At 41.9% G+C, this 22081-nt stretch overlaps 1 protein-coding gene across 1 annotated transcript in view; it reads left to right on the forward strand.

Moving 5' to 3' along the window:
• The window catches only part of KLHL1 (kelch like family member 1), a 1778891-nt gene that overhangs the window by 1322406 nt on the left and 434404 nt on the right, over nucleotides 1-22081 (forward strand). The window contains exon 7 of the mRNA XM_069639396.1: nucleotides 14400-14624. Within this exon, the coding sequence (XP_069495497.1) occupies nucleotides 14400-14624 (225 nt within the window). The remainder of the gene's footprint in view (nucleotides 1-14399; nucleotides 14625-22081) is intronic.

Genomic DNA, 22081 nt, shown 5'->3' on the forward strand with positions numbered 1-22081 from the left:
GTACCATTGGAGATGAACCTATTACCTAACTCAAAACCAATGGGTTACGGGTCATGATCAATAGCCCCCCCTTGGAATGACTGATGGGTCATTTATTAGCTGGGACGTGTAAGGTGCTCCTGCCGTCAATGTGACATGTCTCAGTCATCCATGTTTATTGCAACACTATAATACTGAAAAGATCAATCGATTTTAAAAGATCGTCCTCAGCCGTAAATGTGAGAACCCTCTAGTATTCCTAGAGCATATGATTGTGCTGTCATCGGGAAATCGATGAAAAATGTGTTTTAAAGATGGCAGGCAGCCATTGCCAATAGCCCTCACCTGTGTTGCACCCGCCATCTCTGGCAGCTTCCACACTCAGTTTTGCGTTACTATTCTGATAATTTACTCTTATGTCAGTTTCTAGCCTCAGACTGTTGTTCATTACTGCATCTCTGGTTTCATTACTGCTTCTCGTTCTTGCTACCACACCCTCTAATTCATAAATTCGCTATTTAATATTAGGGTGTTCCAGGTGTGTGTCGTATGTTCTATTACCATGAGCAATATTCCTAACTTTTTGTTCTGTCATTTGTACAATTTTACAAGCATACCCCATGCGATACATCTCTTTTTCGTATTGCATGACATATTCTAAAATTGTGTCAGTAGCAAACCAAACATTAGATGTTGGAATTTTTTAGATGCTCCAGTTGGTCAACAATCTTAATATCGTTAGAAGTAATCATCCGCAAGGCAACTACATTGTGCAAGATACATATGATAGCCTCTCTATTAAGGGGGTGGTAACTGTTCAACATGAGACACCGGTGTAATTTGGAGTGCACTAAACTCTTCACTCTGATCACCATAAGCATTTCGATCTTTAGTTGTCTTTGGTTTTTTGGGGCTGGTTAATCTCAGGAAGTTTAGATTGACCAATTATGCATGTTTGAGTGGCAGTGCTCATTGCTATTTTCCCATTTATCTCTTTATTTACTTGTGGCATGGTCGTCTTCACATTTGTTCTGGCTGTTGGTTCATCTTCCCTAGCAAATAGGCATTCTATATCATCCAATGCCTCTTCATTAATTTGAGTTGATTTACAATTAGCTTTCGCATTCTCAGTTACTACATTGTTTATATGCGTATCAATAATCAATCATTTCACAATCTGCCTAAATATCACTCTCTATACATGCTGTTTTACTCATTTTGGGTCTACTACCATACATGAAGGATTGCAACATAATTTGTTCTTCTGTTTACCACGTGTTTCTGTACTCGCTACAGTCCCAGCTTTACCTATCAAGTATGCACGTGAGGTACTAGTTTAGAGCTAGTTGGGGTTTGATTAGATGTATCATCAGTGTTTGTGCTTTGTTCTCTAAGTGTCTTCCTATTCCGGTTAATATATTTGTGTAGTAATATAGATGAAATGAAAAAAAAAATTGAGGTGTGCCAGTGTGGTGAGGCGCTGGGTTAGAACTAAATTTGAAAAGACAAACTAAAGTCAATGCGACCCTTACAAACCAAATAAGATTGGGTTGCTGCACGAAAGAGGGACCAGCAGTCACCTCAAAAACTGCTAATAGATACAAACACTTGAAAAATGTCACCTCTAAATGATTGCGCAGCCCTAAGCGAATGGTAAATGTCCTATTCAAATTGAATGTGTAACTGGACAACAAATACAGTGAAACAAAGAGTCCAAAGCAATAGATTCTTCAGTCAAAAAAACGCTGTTGAAACAGATTTTATGAGTTGATGCAAAAACAAGACTGCCAACATGTGTTTTGACCCAAAACAACGGGTCCTTTTCAAGGCAAGACGTATGTTATTCAAACTGAGTTGGAAAACCCAAGCCCTCCTTAGGGCAGATATATGGGCCAATTCTAAAGTAGTTGATTCTCCTCAAGAATATAAACGGCAAATAACTGAAGCAGTCTCTGTTACTGATACATTGTGGTACATTCCCAGAACATGGGAGTTTATTCAAACGTTGCAACTGTAAGTTCAGGGACTGGTTCCCCACTGAGTCCAAACGCTTCCAGGAAGCAACGTTTGAACAAACTCCCATGATCTGTGAATGTACCACAATGTATCAGTGACATAGACTGCTTCAGTTATTTGCCGTTTTCACTGTGGGTGGGGATTTAACTATAATTTTCGGGGAGCAGTTTTTACGGCCACCTCGCAAAGTCGTGGATTCTTGTGTCTGTATGGATTGCATTACTATGTCAGATACTAATGTTTCAGTTGACAATGCCAAAGATGTCGAAGCATCTTCATTCAAAACACTATCATTCTCAGAGCCGCAACTGGTAGCAGCCATTGTAGAGGTGTGCCTTTTATGTGCTGTCACCTCAGTATACAGTCTGTTAAAGTTTGTATACCAACAGACACTCAACTGCTCTATGTGCCGATCTATGACGCCTTATTCAAAACGTGCAGAGTTAATGGAAATCACGCATAGAACATGCGTCACAAGAGTGGGGATTAGCATGTCACAAAAACCACTATACGGAGCACATATAAACTTAGCATCTGCATCCATTAATAATTGTGCGACAAGTTACTCACGATTGCGGTCGTTATTCAACAGAATTATAAGATCTCTCAGGACCTGTGCCAGCAGGCTAGCACACAGTCAATCGCACTTGCTGTGCACTTCCGAAATGTGCACGCAACCTCTATTAATAAAGCACTTCTGGTTTCAGGGGGCAGGGCCCCTTGAGTTTGTGCATTTAATTGCCTAAACAATGCCAGTTTCACTTCAGCAGCAGCACGACAGCCAACTACAGCCAACAGCACTTGCTATGCACTTCCGAAATGTACGCCCGCAAATGTGCACATCCTTAATATAGCACCTACAGGTTCAGGAGGCGGGGCCTCTTTCAGTTTGTGCAATTAAATGCCTAAACACGGCCTAAACAGTTTTGGCGTTTTTCATCAAGGTTCATAGGCAGTGTTGTGATGTCACTTCCTTTGATGTCAGCTCGGTCATTTTGCATATGATGTCACATTCGTCAGGTAAAGAAAAAGAACATGACAGTGTCCAGCACCAGGAGTCCACTCCAAGCGCCACATAGAGGGGACAGAAGAACCTTGTTTTGTTGTTTATAGTTTGTCCACAATTCATTCAAAAGGGATGGATAGGAGATGGAGCATAATCAAAGACAAAAGGGGATAAAACAGAGATCGACAAATAGCGTAAACAGCACAGCCAACTACTAACAGACAAAAAGAGATCAGGTAGAAATAAATACATATCATAAACACGAAAAACTAGCAAACTCTGCTGCACCTCTCCAAAAACATTCCAAAATTGGTGTAGATGCACCACTCTAATCTGCCGACTCCAAACTGCATGTAAAAAAGCAACACGGGGAGCAGGAAGTGACCTGGGACTTTTATTGGCCCTCAAAATATGTCCAAATCGTTTGAGTCCTCTAATTGGCTACTTAAACGTCAGATCAGTGTGTCGAGACTCCGGATTTGACTGCAGAACTCAATAATCACCTGCAATAATCACCTGCAATATCAGACGGATTCCAACCCATTGTATGTGCTGCTGTCAGACCTTCCCAAAAAGGTTCAAGCATCCCGCAGTTATGTTTTAGAGACTTAAAAACACTCAATAATTGAGGAATTCCTGTTGCAGTTAAAAAGATTAAACTTGTCTATTGATATGTTATTGATCTTTAGATTTAACACACGATTGTAATCACTTGCTCTGATAGCTGGCAATGTAAACGTATTTAGTATGTCATTCGAGCATGTAATTCCATCCACATATGTGTCATCTGTAGCTACTATATTGACACTGTTTCCCTTATTCTGATCTGTGGGAGGACCTGCCACCCGTAGGGACCTACTTATTTTTAGAGGAATGATTAGTCATTGACTTTTCTCAATCCTTGCCTTATAGAAACTGTGCATTAGGCCATTATATAATGTATACGTGTTTATCAACATCTATGTTTGTTTTTGCAGGGATCTAGTTGGATCCCCTGCATAAGTAGTTCATCTCTGTTTCATGTTAGTCTAAAATATATACTCAACTTATGTTTCGAGTTAATCTATTCAAGTTAAATGAAAGGAAACTATTTGTGTCTGCTCTTGCATTTCCTATGTTGATACCAATTGCTGTATACCCTGCTTTATTCCCATTTAAATACACATATTTATAGAAAAGTTAATACTTTATTAGCATGCACACAATTGACAATATACACTCACTGTTCATTCCCAATTCCAGCAAAGACCATATTGAATTGTCCATGGCAGCCTCTGAAATGTTATGTATTTGTTTCCCCAGCCACCCACCCTCCAGTCTCTCTTTTTTTTCATCCCTTGGAATTACTTGAAAAGACGCTTTTAAGATTAATAGATAACCATTACACATTTTTAAAATGCATTGGGATACTTTAACTTCAATGTACGTTTATAACAACACAGCACGCACTCGCATGGCAACAAATGTTTCATTTGGTGCATGATTATGTTAATTGGGCCTTACAGAGAACGTGAGCCCAGAAATCACTGGATTAACCTCTTCAATCTTGTTTAAGTTGTCAGTAGAAAATCTCTAGGTGAAGCATGAAATGCTGCATTCTTGGTGGCAGAAACCTGAATGTAATGGACTGCCATTTGGCAAGGGTGTAGGAGCCCTGGCTGCTTTTGATTTTTGATAGAGTAATACAATAATGAAGGGAATTCCATCTCTGAAAGTCAAATCTGCTCATCAGATTCCCCTTTCAGATTCTCCATGATGCAAGCATAGTGTGTATCTGGGTCCTGCTGCATCAGTACCCTGACTACCAGACCATGCTCTACCAGTGGCAAAGGGCAGGTTCACAGGCCACAGTTGCACAGTCTGCCAGGTCTATGCAGCGCAGGGGCTGCATTTAAGCTATGCATCACTGTACCAAAACTATGATCATCATAAAAATCCCATGATGCTTACAGGGTCAACGCTAACAAATAAAGCTATGCCTGAGTTAAGGCGTGGTGCATGGCACTACTTATGATCATTGCAGCCACATCCAATCTGATAACATGCATGTATCAGCTCCTGTGATTAAGCTGACCAATGGAAGGTGATGTGTATTATAGCCAGATGGGCTAAACCTCCCAAATGAAAGGAGAGGAACCTGAATAGCCATTCCTCTTCTTTGCTCTCTTTGTGAGGCTAGGTAAGGCCCGCTACCAGAGACAGCCAACTGGGCCCTGGCATCAAATGAGCATATCCATTCAAAAGGAGGCGCCTCACAGCAGGGTGCTGCATTTCTAAAGGTGTTGATCCTAGTGTGAAGGAGAGGGGGCATGGTTAGAGTAGTCAGGAGGTCTCTGCACAGTGTAAGGAGACGTTCACCATTTTGTTTCTACCTTTCTTTCTCTCTCCTTCGTGTCTTCGCCACTTCCTCTAGAGCAAAGCACTTTGGGTGTGATGTCAGAAGGGCAAACTCCACTTATTTCATGAACAGGGGTTGGACCACTAAGGCAGGATAGCTTTGGTCCAACCACCTGTGGACTTTTACCTTTAAAAAAGGGGGCTCCCACTACATCTTTGAGTCCCTCTGGAACAAATATCTGAGGAAGATTCATTGTATCTTTTTTGGGAGAGTTGTACTTTCCAAAGCCCTCAAACACTGAGGCTCAGTGGGCACCCAGGTGATCCACAGTACCTGAACTGAGCCTGTTCCGCTTGCATCACTGCTCGAAGACGGATTCAATGCTGTTGCAAGGCCCAGAAGGTACTATTGACTATTAACTGCCCTATTGCTCCAGTTTTGAGCCCTATAGAATGGTTAGGTAACTTTTTGGATCCAAGAAACATATCCTTTTTAAGAACATATGTTTTTATTACTTGTCTTACACCCATGATTCATTATTCAGAGTGCTGCATTTTGCCATTTTTGCTTATTCTCTGTTCTTTCCTCAGTGATGGGTTTTATGTCGTAATTTCTACAGATTGTGTTTTTGATTAAAGTATATCTATTCTGATAGAACCTTGAATGGGCATTCCCTTATTTTGGACTGTTATGCTTTGTTGTTTGGGTCGCTACTGGATCACATGCACGCCCCTCTTAAGAGCATAGCCTTCCCTCGCCCACGTTACCACAAAAGGAGAAGGAGGTACACCTCTTAACTGTGCCTGTTTTACCTTTGTGATTGTTTTTGCTCTTGGTCTGCAGCAGTGTGAGGGCTGAGTGGGCATTTTAGCCTCTACTCACCCTTGTACTTCTGCAAGTCAGAATCCAATTTCTACACTGATACACAGAAAATCACCCATGAGAAACAAAGCTATACCTGTCTTTGTATGGATCTATGGTAGATTCCTAAATCTGAGTTTCATAAACTCAACTTTACAAATCTTCACACATTTTGTCTGTGTTCCTTATTGTAGTGGAGTTCCCCATAGCCACATTTATTTTTTCCTCAATCCTTCCCACACTACACTTACCCCCCTCCCACTCCGTATGGTTTTGGTTCAATCTTGTTGTTATTAACAAATTGCATGTTTGCGATCATGGGTTCTAAGAACGCAATTCATTAATACATGTTCCTATGGTCACCAAACTACAAGTTACAATCACTGTATTCCACTAATAAAGACAAAGAGAAAAGAAACCTGCAATCCATGTAGATAGACAAACAATATATTGCAAATGTAGTGAATGAGTTAAATGCTTGCAGCACCTATAATATACCTGTCAAAGAAAGAAAAAAGAGAGGACACAAGACAAGCTGCACCTGCTAAAAAATGACTACACTATGGGCCTAATCACTACTTTGGCGGTAACGCTGGCGGTAATAGCCGTACCACCGAACTCCCCGGTGCTAATAGCGCCAGATCACGAGTTCAGAGGTAATGTAATTCCCCATTCCCCATTGAGCCCATTCGGGAATGCCCCCCCCATTGGGCTCAATGGGGAAAATTTGCACTCTTACCGCCGGCGGATTTCCCGCCGGCGGTAATAACGTGAATTTTCGGCAGATTTCCCCCCAGCCAAGAGCTGGGGCGAAATCCGCTGAAGTCCTGATTTGGCTGACTTTTAAATCCGGCGGTAATAGCGCGACCGCCGGACTTAAGGGTTACCGCCAAAGTCGTGACGAGGCCCTATGTCATGAGAAGATCAGGAAAGGTCAATACTTTAAAATGGTAAGAGGTTTGAGATGAAGTGGAAACATGATATGCCAATTACACATGTGTGTTCTATCAACATTGAATAAATTGACGATTCATCATTTGCTTCCTCAAATGGCCTCACATTTAAACATAAAGAAATCATCATCCCAAAAAGGCTTTCTCTTCAATTTATTTGGATTTAAAAAATGTGAATATTTCAATGAAAGACGTTAATAAAAAATAAAAATAAAGAAACATTCTTCTTGTTGCCATGTGATTGGAGATTCTGGGCATTGACGATTACTTTCTGTAGCATGTTCATAAGTTAAATGTGGCATATTCACGTATTTGCTGACCCACTGTACATGTGGGCAATGTGTGTCATGCCAGTTGACTATTGAGTTAAAACTGAGTTCAGACACATCAGGCGACCTTTACCGTTCGATTTGAATTTTAATAGTGGCATGGTGGTATATCTGAGCTAGCAGATCTGATATACAAAGAGGAAGATTTCAATCAGAATCAATTAACACACTGCATGGATTAGAAAGGTAGCACCGCTAGTCAAGCACTTTCTGGCTTTTTCTGCTGTAATATCAGATAATTGCTCATGGACAAGGTTGGTGGATCTCAAAGAAAATGACCTTTGGAAACTTTTATATTATAAAGAAAATGCAAGATTATGACACTTGGAACAATCGAGGAAGGGCTGAACCCATTTCAGGTATCCAGCTCTATTGAAGATGTATCATATTGTCTGTCCCCTTTTTTCTTAAGATGTCAGTTCGGGTTTTATATTGGAAATATTATTTTACATGCATACATTTCTTTGGCCAGGATAGTTCGACGTTGTTATTTGATTGCTATGTTGGTTAGGGTTTCCGATTTTGAAATGTTGAATGCGTATTTCTCTATATGAGTGTTCATACAACAATATATCAATGACGTATAACTTCATATCGATATTTGTGATACGGAGCTCTGCTAGTGTGCAATCTGTCCAGGCATTTTCACCAGTGAGGAATACAAATTTGATAATAATTTATACAGTGTACCATTAATGTCCATATTCACACAAATGTGATCGTACCAGCCATGACTCACAAGCACTATTATGGCCTATGCCAGTGGTCTTTAAACTACGTAGCTACCCTCCTTGCGGCTGGAGGAGGGCAAATTATGTCCAGGAAACAAAGGGAATTTAGTGAATGCTTTTAGTATGAAATATAGTTGGTGCGAGGGGGCAGAAACAATATGTGTACTCCAGGGGAGTCAGCATAAAAAGGTTTGAATAACACCGGTCTGTGTTCCTTTTTCCTACGCTTTTTTTAGGATGCGCTGCTAAACAAGGAAAGTCACACTCTTTTAGGACGCAGGGGTATTTCAGCATGCATGTGTGTGCATTCACATCAGGGATGTCATTTCACCATAATGCCAGGGGTATCGGAAGTGACATCACATGGCCCTTGACCTCTGATGACATCACAGGATACATTTGCCCGAACCCTGAAATGACATCACAGGAAATGATGGAGCACAACCTTTCACCACTTGACAAAACAGGAAGTGGCATCACATAGCATTGTTCATAAGTACACTCCGAAAAATATGGTTACAATATCACTATAATGTGATATACATTTCATACAAGAGTGTTAATATCAGTGTGTATAGGCCCATATTACCAAATTACTGTGAATGCAAGCAGACGTCCAAGGCCAAATGATGATGATGTGTTATTGTACAGCACTTACACTGAAGCGCTTTATATAGAACAAATATGCACCCAGCCTGTGTTGGTACTCATTTATCAACCTCAGAAGGATGAAAGCTTGAGCTGAGGCGTTTAAGAACAAACTAAATCAATGACTAACCCCCTGAAGTGTGTCTGAAATAAGCCTTTAATGAGTCTAGCAATTATTGTATAGAATTCCCTAAAGACAAATTACTTGTTATTCCTATTCTTTCTTTTCTTATTTAGGGTCACTGCTCAAAGGGTTAGACTTGTGGAACCCCCTTTTATTTTAAAAGACCTAAACAAAACAGCCAGCCGCTCCAGAAACAAAGAGCAACATGGCACTGACCACAGCCCAGAAGCTACATTTTTTTCCCTAAAGAAACATATATATTTTGGCATTTTGGATATATATATATATATATATATATATATATATATATATATATATATATATATATATATATATATATATATGTGTTTATTTTAGGGTTAGCAAGCAAGACCACAGGGGAAGCAAGGGAGACCTCAGGGATTGCAGCTGTGACCCCTGGTGACCCCCAAATGACGTCTCTGAGTCACAGAATGTTAAGCATAATGAATAATAGCGAGTCAACCAATGCATTTCTTTTGCTTTTTAATCAAATGGATTAATACTGGTTGTATGCTCTTAGTGCTGTGTGTTACTTTGAGCAACGCAAGTGTAATCCCATAAAATTGAGCTAATGTGTGTTTAAATTGATGCAAGCATTATTTGGCCCATTAAATGGCCCCACACTGCTGGCCCCGTGGTTATTTATGGAGTCCATGAAGAAGTACAACTGAATGCAGGACTGGTTGAGAGGTAATACAAACTTGTGTTTTTTTGCATAGGCTAGGGACCTTTATACATAAGGATGTGTCTTTAATACACTTTTTTTTGCCATGTAAGTACTACAATAGTATACATTTATTTACATTTGTGACAATGTCCAGACCCGAGGGTATCACAGCGTTAAGTACAGAGATAAGTACAGAGATAAGCATAGAATTCACATACTTAGCAAGTAGTAATATCAGTAGACTGGAAAACTGTTACTCAAATGTGTCAAACAGCCAGGTTTTTAGTCGTTTTTTTTAATGTAGTGTTGGATTGTTCATTCCTAATGGGTGCAGGTAAGGAGTTCGAAAGAGACAGAGCCAAGACACCAAACCTTGCCCCACCCAATCTTTAGTTCTTGAAACGAGGGGTGACTAGCAAAATGCTTGAGCTAGATCTTATGTCTCGAGTGGAACAGTTCTGAGTGATACAGTTGTTAATGTAGCAGGGTGCAACCTTGTTAAGAAATCAGTGAGTAATATTTAGTGTTTTGAAGCTAAATCATGCTTTGATGGGGAGCCAATGAGCTCGGATCTAGATTCTGTGATGTGATCCGAGTGTTTTAAACACAGGGCTGCACAACGAGCTTTGTTCTGTAGTAGTTGCAGTTTAGAGATGTTAGCAGCAGTAGTGCCCAGGAGTAAGACATTACAATAATCCAGTTTTGATGGTATAAGAGCTTGGGCGAGTGTTAGGCAGTTGTCAGGTGAGAGGAAGTGCCTACTCAGCGAGATGAGCCTTGCAGTATATGCAGTGGAGCAGGCAAGTGAGTTTATGCGCCTTGTCATGGAGAGGTCAGCTTCCAGATGGGAACCCAAGGTTTTGATGTTATTCAGGACAGGGGTGGTAGTGTTGTTGACGGAATAAGAAGAAAAGGAAGTGGGAAGGTGTTTGAAATGGTGCGAAGAACCCACAATGAAAAGCTCTGTTTTCTCATCATTCAGGCATAGGTTGTGAGTAGCCATCCAATTTTTGGATAGTACTATATACTGAATTGATGGTAACAGAATTATGGGAGTGATTGCCTGAGATGGGGATGAGAATTTGAGTATCATCCAAAAAGTTAGTATATGTGATTTTTATGCAAGAAATATGTGGGTTGTGGAGGTGAGGTACAGTCATCTAAATATTAGCACTGTAATGAATCAACGGTGGTACTGTACTCATTAAAGACTGCCTGTTTCAGAATTTTTTTTTTTGTAAACCACTGAATAAGAAGTAGGTTTAATCAGTAGACAGATCCTGTCTTCTCGTAGGGCCAATGGTAAGGATAAACAAGATTGTATGTCTATTTGTTTATTTTACAATTAGTCATGACATGATGGGCAATTCTCCTCACTTCCCTTCAATTAATATTGCATGCTGCAAAGATTTCAAGTCAAGTCAAACAAGTTTATTCGGATTTCAAAAAAAATACATCAAACACAGGAAATACAAAATCACAACACATAAAAATTACCATATGTGCTCCATATCCAAATTTGATAGATCAGAGGTTCTAGGCGAGAGAATATGATCAACCATAGGACCCCTTACATTCCATAATGTCCCTTTACTAGTCCAAAGAGACACAAGACTAATTGCCCACGCTAGGCACTCGCTTACATCCCCCTGCGGGCCTTTTTCCCAGAGGTGTACAGTTTGCTCCGGACAGGACATTACTATGGGTGATAGTTCCAGATGAAGCAGCTGCTCCCGGATAGGGGAGCGAGCTGATTGCAATCCCACTGTGTGGGGCCCGCACATATCCCTCAGAGCTTCTCAAAACTTCCCTGGCCATTTGAACATTCCTAAAAACCAGTTTAACAGAGTCGGAAGAGTTTATACCCTCGCCAGCCAATCTAACACACCCCACCATAGCTTCCCTGGCCACAAAGGGACAATTCCCAGCTGTACGAAGCCAGTGCAGGCATTTATTAGAGAGGGCATCCCTTGGTTCTCTCCTGCCCAAAAGCAGTTTTGGTACCCCATGCAGAAAAACAGTAGCGGTTCTATTCCCCCCAGATACATGGCTCTTGGGTCTGCGCACCCTTGAGCAGTTTCCATGTGCTCCTGTATCTCCCTCCCCAAAGGGATTTGTTCTCAAGGAGCTAGGGGGACCCTCCACCGGCATACTTGGCCTGGTACACCCAGGAGGGTGACCTCGAGCAGCGTTAGAGTACGTCAACTGCACATCCGGAATGAGGCTTGTTAGAGCAAGAACAGACCCTTCGCAGGATACAGTGTTCAGAGGTTGCTGTGGAGGGTTGGGTCCGTTACCAGCAAAAGGCATGCTGGAAGACTCCCCCAGCGAGACCACTCCACCGTTCCCCTCCCCGCTCCTCCCCTGGGCATCGATCAGTACCAATAGTAGATTTTTAATGACAGCTAGTTCGGAGAGCACCTGTGCACAAGGGCAACTTCCAACAGTATGCACCTCCTTGGGTGTTGGACCAGAGGAGGGATGACTGCCGTGGGTGATGGACTTGAGCGCCCTAAATGATGGTAAATTAAGAGAGGAACTGGACCCTAAGGTCAATGCAGGTTGGTTCTCACTCCCGGAGCTGCAGATGGAACTCGGAGGGTGATTGTCTTCGGTTGCTCTAACAGTTTCTATGTTCATTGGGTCCAGGGTAGCAGCAACAGTGAATCGGGGGGGACAGTCAAGAACAGAACCCAAGAAGGACGGGAGATCAAGGGGCAAGCATGGACTTGCAAGGTGCGGGCTGAGTGGGGTGGTAACTGGTACAACAGGTGCCAGGGATGCTGATGAAAGAACTAACACATCATGAGCCCCCTCTATGCAAGTCCCAGGAGCATTAGCCAGCAGCAAAGTATCTGGATTCCCAGTTTCGGCGAGCAAAGTCTCCTTGCAGGCAATGGTTTTGTATTCCAGACTTGGGGGACTGACATTGCAGCTCAGTGCTGGGAAGCTAGCAAGATTGCTGCAGGCCCCCACCCCACATTGGGATCCTGGGGTGGATGCTTTCATACCCTCCACAGTGTGGATGGGCCCTCGGAGGTCCAGGTCAATGTCCAGGTCAATGTCAGGGCATGAAGATGTGAGGGTCTTTGCTTTGGCTGTTACTCCCTGTTGGCATCTTCTTTTGACAGCCAGGAGCTTTCGCGCTGTAATAAGTTTGGAAGGGTTGGTGGCGGACTCGCACTCGGACTCGGAACAGTTCTGGAGTGGGGGCGGGGTGGATGGCAAAAAGCTGTCTGTTTTCCTGGCCGGTTTCCTTGGAACGGCACGGCCCTTAAAGTACCGCAAGGATTTTAAAAGGGACATAACGGAGGCCCCCCGCAGCTGGCCTGATAAATCTGGGCTGATTTGCTGAGTGTGGACCTCAACAAACTTCTGAAGCTCAACCCCTTGTAGGAGACAATTACGAACAGTCAAAAGGTGTGTAACACTTGTCGGCACTTACTTTTCTTGGCGCCCCGTCCAACAGCCCACACAGCCTTCACAGAGAATGCCTCTCTCTGCGGCGCCAAACACCGCGCCCTTGCCCTGCCGCGGGCTTCACCGCTGCGGGGCTAGCGGCCGCGGGATATGTCCCAGGGGGCATGGCCACAGCAACAGGAAGTCCCTCCGGGGACCAGATAGGCGCCAAACACCGCGCCCTTGCCCCGCCGCGGGCTTCACCGCTGCGGGGCTAGCGGCCGCGGGATATGTCCCAGGGGGCGTGGCCACAGCAACAGGAAGTCCCTCCGGGGACCAGATAGGCGCCAAACACCGCGCCCTTGCCCCGCCGCGGGCTTCACTGCTGCGGGGCTAGCGGCCGTGGGATATGTCCCAGGGGGCGTGGCCACAGCAACAGGAAGTCCCTCCGGGGACCAGATAGGCGCCAAACGCCGCGCCCTTTCATTCATTGGCAATCGCACCCTTCTACTACTAATTTTGTATGTGTGTGTAATACACTAAAGAAGCACAATGAGTGAACACTGGTGTTTCTTTGGTCCTTGTCACCCCTAATTCTGTTAAATAAAATTAAAAAAAATTGGTGCCACATAAGGACATTTAGTAGTATGAGCAACGGTGCTCCACCATGTAATATAGCCCTATGGATAGTGGTGCTTAATATTAATTACTTTGTGATCATACCATTTGAAACTTCCTTACCAATTAAAACAGGTGGTCCTGGCCCAAAGTGGAGGAGCTCTTGTGGCCAAGGGAGAATATAGACATATGTAGATTCTAATTTGTACACCTAGCTAGGTTGAGGTCAAGGAGATGTGGCCAAGGGAGAGTGTAGACTTATGTAGACTCTAATTTGTACACCTAGCTAGGTTGAGGGCAAGGAGATGGCCATGATTATGCAACAAGTATGACAAAACATTACATATCAATGTTCTCCTATGTTCTTTGATGCCCCTCAATATTGTATTGTGGGGTTTGTGTATTATGTGGTTGTAATGTTTAGTTGTCTGAATCATTTTTGCACATAGTACACTGTCAATCTATATAATTGTATTTGGATAAATGAATGGATATATATATATATGCATTTATATTTAATATTTTTCAATAACATGTCTTTCATTGAATAATATGCATAGTTGTGATGATTTTTCCTTGTGAGAGGTATCTTGAGAAAGAGCCTTATTTTGGATGAGGCATAATAATGTATATTGAAGTGTTTCTATGGTTCTTTTTGTGTACTTGTTTGTATTCTCTTTTTACATGCTGTTGTTTTACTTTCCTTTAGGTGCAACAACAATAGAAAAGTATGATCTCAGAACAAATGTGTGGATCCAGGCTGGTGTGATGAATGGGAGGAGACTGCAGTTTGGTGTAGCTGTGATAGATGACAAACTTTATGTCATTGGTGGTCGGGATGGCCTAAAGACATTGAACACAGTAGAAAGCTATAATCCAAAGAGCAGGATATGGACTGTGTTACCCCCAATGTCGACACACCGTCATGGCCTAGGTAAGAGAAAACCGTCTTTTACATAAGTACTTGTTGAATGGTAAAAATAATGTTTACTTTTTGAAAATACATTTCTTCTAATAAACCGAGTTTGCCAGAAATTCTGTACATGGTACATTGTTGAAGTAAGCATGCCCAAGATGCAAAGATGTTTTCAGCAACCAAAGTCTATTGTGATGTTGAAAGTGATGTCTCATTGCGAAGTATTTTGATTGCATATGCTGGTGTTTCGCTGTAATAAAAGAAATTCAATAATTTGAGACCGGCTTTATATTTGAATCAATGGTGTGCAAACTATGTCCTCCAAAAGGAAAATTTTATTTTAATCTTGAACTGTGATTTCTGGTTGTAACCTTTACCAAAGTATTCCGGAGAAGCCGAGCCATGTGGTTGAGGAAGTAATATTCTCATTAAAAATGTGTTTTGTATTTTTGTAAAATGCATTATTTGTTTTCTTTTAATCAGCCACTAACATGTTCTACTGAATGCTATGAAGATATGTTTACTGTATTTATTTATTGTCATTTATTGCATTTGGTTACACGCCCAAACCCTTAGGTATTACTTAGGTATCACAGCATAGGTTACTTATTTCTTGAATTTTCATGAACATATACAGGTTACTTGCATCTTTGAGTTACATAAGCATATACATTTAGGTGCAAACCAACATTGTAGGTAACAAAGCGAATTGCATTATTCTTGTGTAGTTAAGCCTTGTTACATGGAGACTTATACTGTAGTCTAGGATTGTTAGTATTTGGTAAACAACCAAGTTTTTAGTTGTTTCTTAAACTTCAGAAGGGAGATTTCGTTGCACAGGTGGGGTGGTAGCGAATTCCAAATGCGAGGGGCTGCTATGGGGAAGCTAGTGTTACCTGCTCTGGTGGTTGTGAAGCGAGGGATATGGAGATGAGTGATGGTATTCAATCGCAGATATCTGAGTGTAGTCTTGCGTGTAATGCTGTGGTTGAGATAGATCGGGCAGTGTCAGCGATGCATTTGTGGGTGGTAGTTAGTGTCTTATGCATGATTCTCACTGGTACTGGGAGCCAGTGTGTTTCTTCTATGCTACGAGATGTGCTCTCTTTTGTTGATGCCTAGTGCTGCTCTGAGAGCTTTATTTTGTAGGAGTTGGAGTTTGGCTTTTTTGAGGTGCCTAGTAATAGAATGTTGCAATAATCGATTTTTGCTACTATGCGGGCTCTGTAGTGTCAGGCAGTTTTCAACCGAGAGTAGGGGTCTGCTTAGGGTGATGAGTTTGGCAGTGTAGTCCATTGAGGAAGCGAGGGCGTTGATATGGTTGTCCACAGTGAGGTTGGAGTCAAGATAAACTCCTAAGGTTTTCACTTTGTGGGAGATGGTAATTGGTGTGCCGTCAATCACTATGGTGGTGTAGTCTGAGTGGAGTTTGCTTAGTTTGGCTGGGGAACCCACTATGAGAATCTCAGTTTTCTCTCCATTTAGGCAGAGGTTGTTATTGGCCATCCAGTTTTGAATGAGGGAGTAGATTTTATTGATGCATTTGGTATCCTGTTCCAAGTTGCCTTTGATAGGAATCAGTATCTGAGTATCATTAGCAAAGTTTGTGTAAATTATTCCCATAGCATCCAGTGCAGCAAAGAGTAATTTGGTATAGGTGTTGTATAGTGTAGGGGAGAGGCAGGACCCTTGCAGTACTCCCAATGGTACTAGGATGGGATCAGCTACAACTTCTCCTATGGTGACTCTAGAAGTGCGATCAGAATGGAAGGATTTTATCCAGGTGGTGGCCTTCTTGGAGAAGTGGAAGTTGGTGGTTAAGGTTTGGTAGAGTTTGTCATGGTCAACCAGATCAAACGCCTCTGAGAGGTCTAGGAGTAATACACATTTTGCCAGAGTCTCTAATGGTGTCCATCAAGGAGCGTGGTCTCCGTACTATGGTTAGGGCAGAAGCCAGATTGCCTTTCCCCTAGTAGATGGTTTTGTTCCAAGTGTGATTGTACATGGGTGTAGACTATTTTATCAATGATTTTGAGAAGGAAGGGCACAGTTGTTATTGGCCTATAATTGGTGGGTATTTTGGGATCTCGAGATGGCTTTTTAATAAGGGGTGTGACCCAGGCTTTAATGGATGCTGGTATTTCGCTGGAATTGAAGGACTCATTCACAAGATTTGTGATGGTGGGTGCAAGTGTGATGGTGCAGTCTTTGACTACTTTTGCTGGAAAGCTGTCGCCGTTGCAATTAGAAGGTTTGAGAGCAGCTATTGTTTTACAGACTTTGTCGATGTTAACTTGGGTAAAGTGAAATTCAGGTACATCTGATCTTGTAATGGCCATTGAGAGGTGGGAAAGATTGGTGGTGAGATCTAGAAGCTTTTTTTGCATGGCAATTTTATTTTGGTGTGTAGTCACCTTGGATGATAGTGCATCCTGGATGGTGGTACACCAAGCTTTGCTCGGGTTTATAGAGCTAATGGGTACGATGGGCGATTCTAGTTCTCTAATGATGGTAAATAATTCTTCGGTACTCGAGGCTGCGGCCGATATGCAGTTGTTGAGAGAATTCGCTTTGTGAGAGAGTACACTGAGTTTATAGGTTTTAGATAGCTGTTGCAGTTTGATTTGGAGTTCTGGGGAGCGTTTTTTTCTGGCTAAGTGTTCTAATGCTCTTTTTTCTCTTATGAGTTCTACGAGTTCATTGTTGAACCAGGGAGCACTACGTTTGGGTTTGGGCACTTTAGTTTGAAGGGGGGCTACTTCATCTATTGCAGGTTTTAGACAGTGGTGGTAATGCTTAGAGATACTCTCTGTGCTGGTACTATCAAATGGATTGATATTAAGTAAATTGTTGAGAGTCGGGATAAGATTCTCTGGCGTGAGCTTACGTGCATTTCTGACCTGAATGGGTAGAGGATTGTTGGTTCTGACTATAGGCTCAGCATCTGTATTGACAATGAATTTGATTAAATAGTGGTCCGACCAGTGCATTTTTAGGACATCTAGCATAGCTACTGTATTGTTCAGGGTGAGTATCCAGTCGAGGATTCTGCCTTTAGAGTGGGTGGGAGTATTCACTATTCGGGAGAATTGCATTTCCTGGAATGCCTTATAAGAAGGATGTAGCTTTTTTATCTGTGGGGTCTTCATAGCCTAGGTTGAGGTCCCCTAGAAGAATGTACTCAGTTTTGATAGTACATAACATAGTTGATATTGTCTAAATAAATACACTATGGATTGGAGAACCAGAAAAAATATTTTCAGACCTATCTAAGCAATGGGGCTTTGATCCAGTTTGAGTGATTTGAGCATTATGAAGCTGAATCTCGAATTGATTTAAACGATTCAAATGCTGATTAAAGCGCCTCAAAGATATACATCTTCCTGTTATCTTTGCCTGGTACGAACCCCTAGCAGGCTTTTTTGTTTTCTCTCATATTTATTTAATTATTATTGATTTGACCTGAATCAAATGAATAGATTTTGACATTTCAAACTAGTATGAATCAATGCAATCCATAAACAAGGACACATCAGTCTGTTGAGGCTAAACTTGCATCCAATTATGAGCCACTGTTTCAATTTGATTATCTGTCTGATTGGCTCAATGATTCAAAGCATGATTCAAGTTCAGCACTTCAAGACTGTGCCATCCATATTACAAATTGGGCCTGATTTACAAAAGGGTTTTTCAAGGGGAAAGCCCTGTTGAAACAGGCTTTGCAAATGAGGACCATATATTGCTTTCATTGTACTTTGGAGACATGTTATTAAATTGTCCATCTTATTTAGGAACATATGTCAAAATAGAATACAAGTTTCGCCTTCCAGCAATATATTCTCTGCAAGGTCATGATGCAAAACTTGTTGTGCCGAGTTTATGCAAATTGTCATATTTTCTTGAGGCATGTGTACGTCTGACTATTAAAATTATTTTCAGGCAAGTGCTTCGGTGAAATCATCTAGGTCTGGACACATATGTTCCTCTCAATGCCTGAACACAGTATGCAGGCTTTACATATCTTCAGGAATTTTAAGTTCAGGTGAGCTTATTTGTCAAAATGTAGCAACTTCTGAGATGTTATGAGAAAGTTTGTAGAGGAAATGTCGTTTGCGAATTTTGTTGTTTTAAAGGAGAGAAAGTCAGGTGAATTTTAGAGTATTTCAATGCAACTGAACTGTAATTGTCATTTACATTTACAAAGACACAGACGGGTACATTATTTGAAAGGCAAAAGTCATCTGAGTTTATTAAATTGAGAATTTTAAACAAAGATGAGCCAAACTAAATTATATCACCCACTATAACAGAGGCAGAGACAGGCAGAGCGAGAAATAAAGAAAGAGAGAGGTAGACTGAGAGAGAGGTTGAGAGAGAGATTGAGAGAGAGAGAGAGAGAGAGAGAGAGAATGAGAGAGAGAGAGAGAGAGAGAGAGAGAGAGAGAGAGAGAGAGAGAGAGAGAGAGAGAGAGAGAGAGAGAGATTATTATCTTTCACCTGATTCATTGTAGATCTTGACCCAGGAGCTTCATTGGCACTTTTAAAGAAATGAATGCATTGAAATTGCAGGTGTTTTTGCAAGTACTTTTTGGGCATTGTAAATCGTTTTGTTTGTGGTTGAAGGCCATGGCACTGGAAGGTTGCACCGTTGTGTGGCCCAATGCACGCCTGCTTGACCACGCTTTGGCAAACCCAGCTGTTTTGGGCTTTGTTTAGGCATATGATAGGCATGGCTAAGTACTGCCTTAATGCAACAGCTGGAACACGTTGTGAGTGCATGGGCATATGATAGTAGTGTCTGGTAAAGACCCTTCTAATGCCTTTGTACACACAAGATAAAATGGTTGGCATTGTCAATGCTTCTTTGAACAGGCATTCAGTTCATCTCTCTCCTCCCTCTCCTGACCCTGTGTCCACTTCATCGCACTCAGCATCTAACTTTGTTACCTACATTGCATCAAAAATAACTTTATTCCGTTCATCTATCTCTTCCTCTTTCACTTCTTCACCTTCCGTATCCAACTCTTCGACTTCATCTTCCTCATTTCACTGACTTACTGATTCAAACATTTCTTATGCTCTCGCCAGGGCACAAGCGACCTCTTCTCCTGGTGATTGATAATAATCCCGCCTGTCTGTTTCCCCATTCTCATGTATCTCACTCCTTTCTGTAACTCTTCTCTCTCTTCATCCACCATCCCACTTTTCTTTATGCATGCTGCAATCATTCCTAATCTAAAAAAGCACACACTGGATCCATCCTTGCCCACTGACATTCATCCTATTTGTCTTCTAACTTTTCTTTCTAAACTTTTGAAGCATAACATAGTTTATGCTCTCAGTTCTCCATTTACCTTAACTTGCTCTCACTTTTCCCTCCTTTCCAGTCAAGTTTCAGGCCACACATTCCACTGCAACTATTCTTCTATCGGTCACTAATTCACTTTTTACATTACGTTGATCTAAACTTTCCTCTCTTCTTGTCCCTTGCTGAACTTAGTTTCCACAACTCTGTCTTCAATTGGTTGCATTCTTACCTTTCCAGTCACACTTTTTCTGCCACTTGGGCAGTTCTTTTTTTCTCTATCTTTCCTGTCTGCCACAGTGTCCCCAAAGGTACGGTCCTCGGCCCTCTCCTTTTCTCCCTCTATACTTCCCCTCTTGGTCCCATCATCTCTTCCTTTGGTTTTCCTATTACCAATTTGTGGATGACTCGCAAATCTTCCTATCCATTACCTCCTTCAGTGAATCTATTCAAGCCTTCTTGTCTGCCTGCCATCTTGCAATTCAGACATGGATGTCTTCTCATTTCCTATACATTAATCCCTCTAAAACAGAGGTTCATATGTTTCAAGCTCTATTTTCTCCACTCTCTCCTCTTTTTTCCTCCTTCTTCAAATTCTATCTCTACCTCTGCCCTCAATCTTGGCGTCATTCTTGATTCTTCCCTCTCCGTTTCATATCTCTTCTCTGTCTTGCTCATACCGCTTCCAATTGTTTAACATTTGACATCTAGAAAGCGTGTTGGTTCCTCACCATCTCTGCAACTAAACTTCTTATCTCATCTTTAGTCTTTTCTAGACTATTTCACCGCTCTTCTCTCCTTCATGGTCTCCCTTCTTCCCACCTTGCTTTTCGCCATGTTGTTTATCAGTCATCTATGCACGTCCTGTGCTTTCTCTCCACTGGCGATTCTCTCACTTCTGCTCTGGACAGTGGATACCTTTTGAAGCTTATATCCTCTTAAATTTCCTTTGCAAATTTTTGACTGTCTCTACCGCCTTGCTGCCCCTTATCGATCTTCCTTAATTTTCTTTTACTCCCCAGCCGGTGTCTTTGTTCGGAATTCCTTTTTCTATTAACGGTCCTGTCCCGTTTCTGCTCCTTTTCCTTGCCTGCGCCAAGCATTTGAATTCTCTCCCTCCTTCTGTGCACTCTTTATCTTCCTTTCCTATTTTTAAAACCTGTTTGAAATCAAACCTTCTTTCTAATTGATTTTGTTGGTTTATTTCTCTGATTTGTTCGTATTGATTGTATCATGTGTTTACTGTGTAGAGCGCTTAGGCGTCAAGTGTTATAAACATATAATAACATACAAAAACGAAAGTTCACAAAATAGATGCAAGAACAAACATATACCTTATAAATCCAGTGAGTGAACGTAAATGTTATTAAGACATGTTCATGATACAACTAGCAGATTTACAGCTGTAAATAAAAACGAATTGGGGTTGTTTTACTATGGCAGAAATAACCGCAACGGAAAGGACCGAATGAGAAATGTACGTAATGCAAAATTCTTCGTACATTTCTCATTCGGCCATTCAAGGTAAAAAACTCCAAATCTAAAGAAACCCTATTCACTCTCCCACTCTGACACCCCTGCCCATATCCCCACCACCTACTTACCTTTCCTTCAGTCTCACTCTCCCCTGCAACGCCAGTTCCCTTTCGCTTCCGTGGTCGGGAACCGGCGCTGCCGGGTACTTTTTTTTTCCGGGTCAACTGCAGGGGTGTCCCCCGCAACCCCTGCTCACTATACTGTATACTGTATAGTACAGTGAGCGGGGTGTTGCGGTGGACACCCCCACAGCCTGTGCACCCTTTTTCTGGGTCAGGTCAGTTGTGGGGACAGCTGTTCCGGCCCCAAAAAATAAAAATAAAATGATCTATACCACCATATAGATACTACACAATGTCCTACAAATATTTAGTCAGTAGGACATTTAGTAGTATCTGTTTTCGGTAATGTGGTGGTGTAGGTCATTTGGATTGACCGAATTGGAAAAAGAATTGGGGTTATTTTACCGCAGCAGAAATAACTGTGACGGAAATGACCAAAATTGTTTGTACATTTGCCATTCGGTCATTCAAGGTAAAACAACCCCAAATCTAAAGAAACCCTAAGACTACTCCCACCCCCAACCCCAGCCACACCCCCACCCCCCTACTTACCTTTCCTTCAGTCTCGCTGG

The sequence above is a fragment of the Ambystoma mexicanum genome, chromosome 7q (assembly GCF_040938575.1).
Source record: "Ambystoma mexicanum isolate Mex_15411 chromosome 7q, UKY_AmexF1_1, whole genome shotgun sequence".
In the NCBI taxonomy this organism is placed as follows: Eukaryota; Metazoa; Chordata; class Amphibia; order Caudata; family Ambystomatidae; genus Ambystoma; species Ambystoma mexicanum.